The sequence below is a fragment of the Rutidosis leptorrhynchoides genome, chromosome 8 (assembly GCF_046630445.1).
Source record: "Rutidosis leptorrhynchoides isolate AG116_Rl617_1_P2 chromosome 8, CSIRO_AGI_Rlap_v1, whole genome shotgun sequence".
Lineage (NCBI taxonomy): Eukaryota > Viridiplantae > Streptophyta > Magnoliopsida > Asterales > Asteraceae > Rutidosis > Rutidosis leptorrhynchoides.
Window position 1 is genome coordinate 36,572,667 of NC_092340.1, and position 2,195 is coordinate 36,574,861.

A 2,195-nucleotide genomic window follows, 5' to 3' on the forward strand; every position below is an offset into this window, starting at 1 on the left:
GGTTATAGTGGTGGTCTTACACTTAACTCTTTAACACTTCTGACCTTGTCCCTATCAATTTATGTAATTATAACTTATAAGGACTAAATAGAAATTAAAATATAAGTATTGGACCATAGACTAATACATATATAATTACAATTGTTATATTTATTGTATAATATTAAAGTTGGGCTGATAAAATTAGGCTATTAAACCTGGGCTGCTAAAATAAGGCTAAAAAATTTTGGGCTGCTACAATCAGGCTGTTTATAAGTGATGGGCTCATTTACAGTAGACTGAAAATTACAATTCTATTGGGCTAAGGGCATAATTAAACATGTGAAATATTGGGCTTGAAATTTGTCTGGCCCATAGGGGCCATCTGACCCCCTCTGCATTACACTAGCACCGCCCCTGCATATAACAATTATTTTGGCATATCTATAAAGAAGACTGCAAATCTCACCTGAACACTAATTTAGACTCAAATTAAAACATGAAAGAATTAAAGTGAAATGAGGATAGTTCAATTTTCATTTTATTTAATCTCACTTATTTATGACTTGTTCTCATGATAAAACATACAAACTAAAACCTTACAAAAAGTTATCAGTTTTGCCCCTTTCCAGCTTTTCAGTTAACCAAGTCTTGAAAGAAAATAAATAGTAGTCATGTTGCATGCGCAATCGTATTATTTGTCTCAACGCACTAGGATGTATACTAACGTAACTAGACACATGGTTAGAGTCATTGGCGAATCTACATGTAAGGGTGTGGGGTCCTATGACCCCACTACTTTTAAAATTTTTTATACCATGCACTCTTTAAATTATATAGGACACCACTAAATTTAAATATAGGACTCCATATATTTTTAAAATTTGTAATTTTTTAAAGGTAAACAACCATTAAAGTATCCTCTCAAATGTAGTTAGCTTTGAAAAAAAAAATTTAGGACTCCATTTAGTTTTCATCCTGGATTCGCCACTGGTTAGAGTGCTCCCAATGGTGACACTCCTTCCTTCCCAGGACTAGCTGTCACATCAACGCCACATCAGCACTTCTTTCTCAGGACTTAACCCAGGACTAAACACTACCAACAGTGACATACCTCCTCAATATTTTTAATTTAAACTTTACAGTTTTATTTTCATTATTTCACAATTACTCCCTCACAAACTTTACAAAACCTCCGTCCACATAAATGTCAAGAAAGCAAGCGCAGGGGAACGAAGAGGAGGGTGGCTAGCTGGGCGGCCGCCTGGGCGCACCGCTGCCAGCGGCGCCCTCCTGGACGAATGGGTGGGCGAGCCTCAAGACAGAGGTGTTGGGAGGAGCCTTAGTAAAAAGTTGACCATCAATCGAATTTTCATATAAAACTTATATAGCCACAGTTCTCTTAAACCCCCTTATAAAAACAGAAGGTAACAGCTTATATAGCCACCCTATTTATCGTAATTATTCTAGTTTCGAAAACTAGGTGGACAACAAGGTAGCAGTTCCTGTACATTTCGCTAACTAACAACAGATTGTGTAACGGCATAACTATGATGCAACAAAACACACTATCGGAAAGCTGAGTCACACAGGGAAAACAATATATAAGCAGGTTAAGAAGCTTCAGATTAAACACTTGATATAAGTCGTCCTATTTTCTAATTCTGACATAACAATCAGAACTGTTTATTACTAGAGTACAATGATTCAATCATTAATAAGTCAAACTACAAATTTATTGAATTGGAACCCTAGCAGCGTATTATGATTACAGCATTAAAGGTCATCCAAATACAGTAATAAATAGAACAAACAAAATAAAGCAATATGCCAAAAAGTATTTGAATCAATCTCACAGGTAATCGACAAAAGCTACATATCTTCAGTTGAAGCATCGTGATCATCAGTTTTTTGATCATCTAGGGTTCCAAATTTTTGCTTGAATGTATCTTGTCTTTGTAACCACATCATATGCCCCTACATATACAAATACATATACATATACATATATATCCATAATTACACTTATACTCAATTTCAAAAACAAAAATAAAAAAATTGATTGTTGACGTTTCTAACGATTGAAAAGTGTTTATTGAAATCGTTACCTGTAAAGCAGCTGCCCAAGCCACTAAAAATGAAGCAATCCAAAATTTCTTGTCGTTCAATAGTTTCTTCACATCAAAATCACGTGTTTTCATTTTCCCCATTTTATG

At 34.9% G+C, this 2,195-nt stretch overlaps 1 protein-coding gene across 1 annotated transcript; it reads right to left on the minus strand.

Moving 5' to 3' along the window:
• Positions 1-1,662: 1,662 nt before the first annotated feature.
• LOC139861296 (uncharacterized) lies at positions 1,663-2,195 on the minus strand. The gene is made up of 2 exons (XM_071849673.1): positions 2,088-2,195; positions 1,663-1,956 (listed from the first exon to the last, which is right to left on the minus strand). Exons 1-2 carry the CDS (start codon positions 2,187-2,189, stop codon positions 1,852-1,854), a joined length of 207 nt encoding a protein of 68 aa, XP_071705774.1. The 5' UTR covers positions 2,190-2,195; the 3' UTR covers positions 1,663-1,851.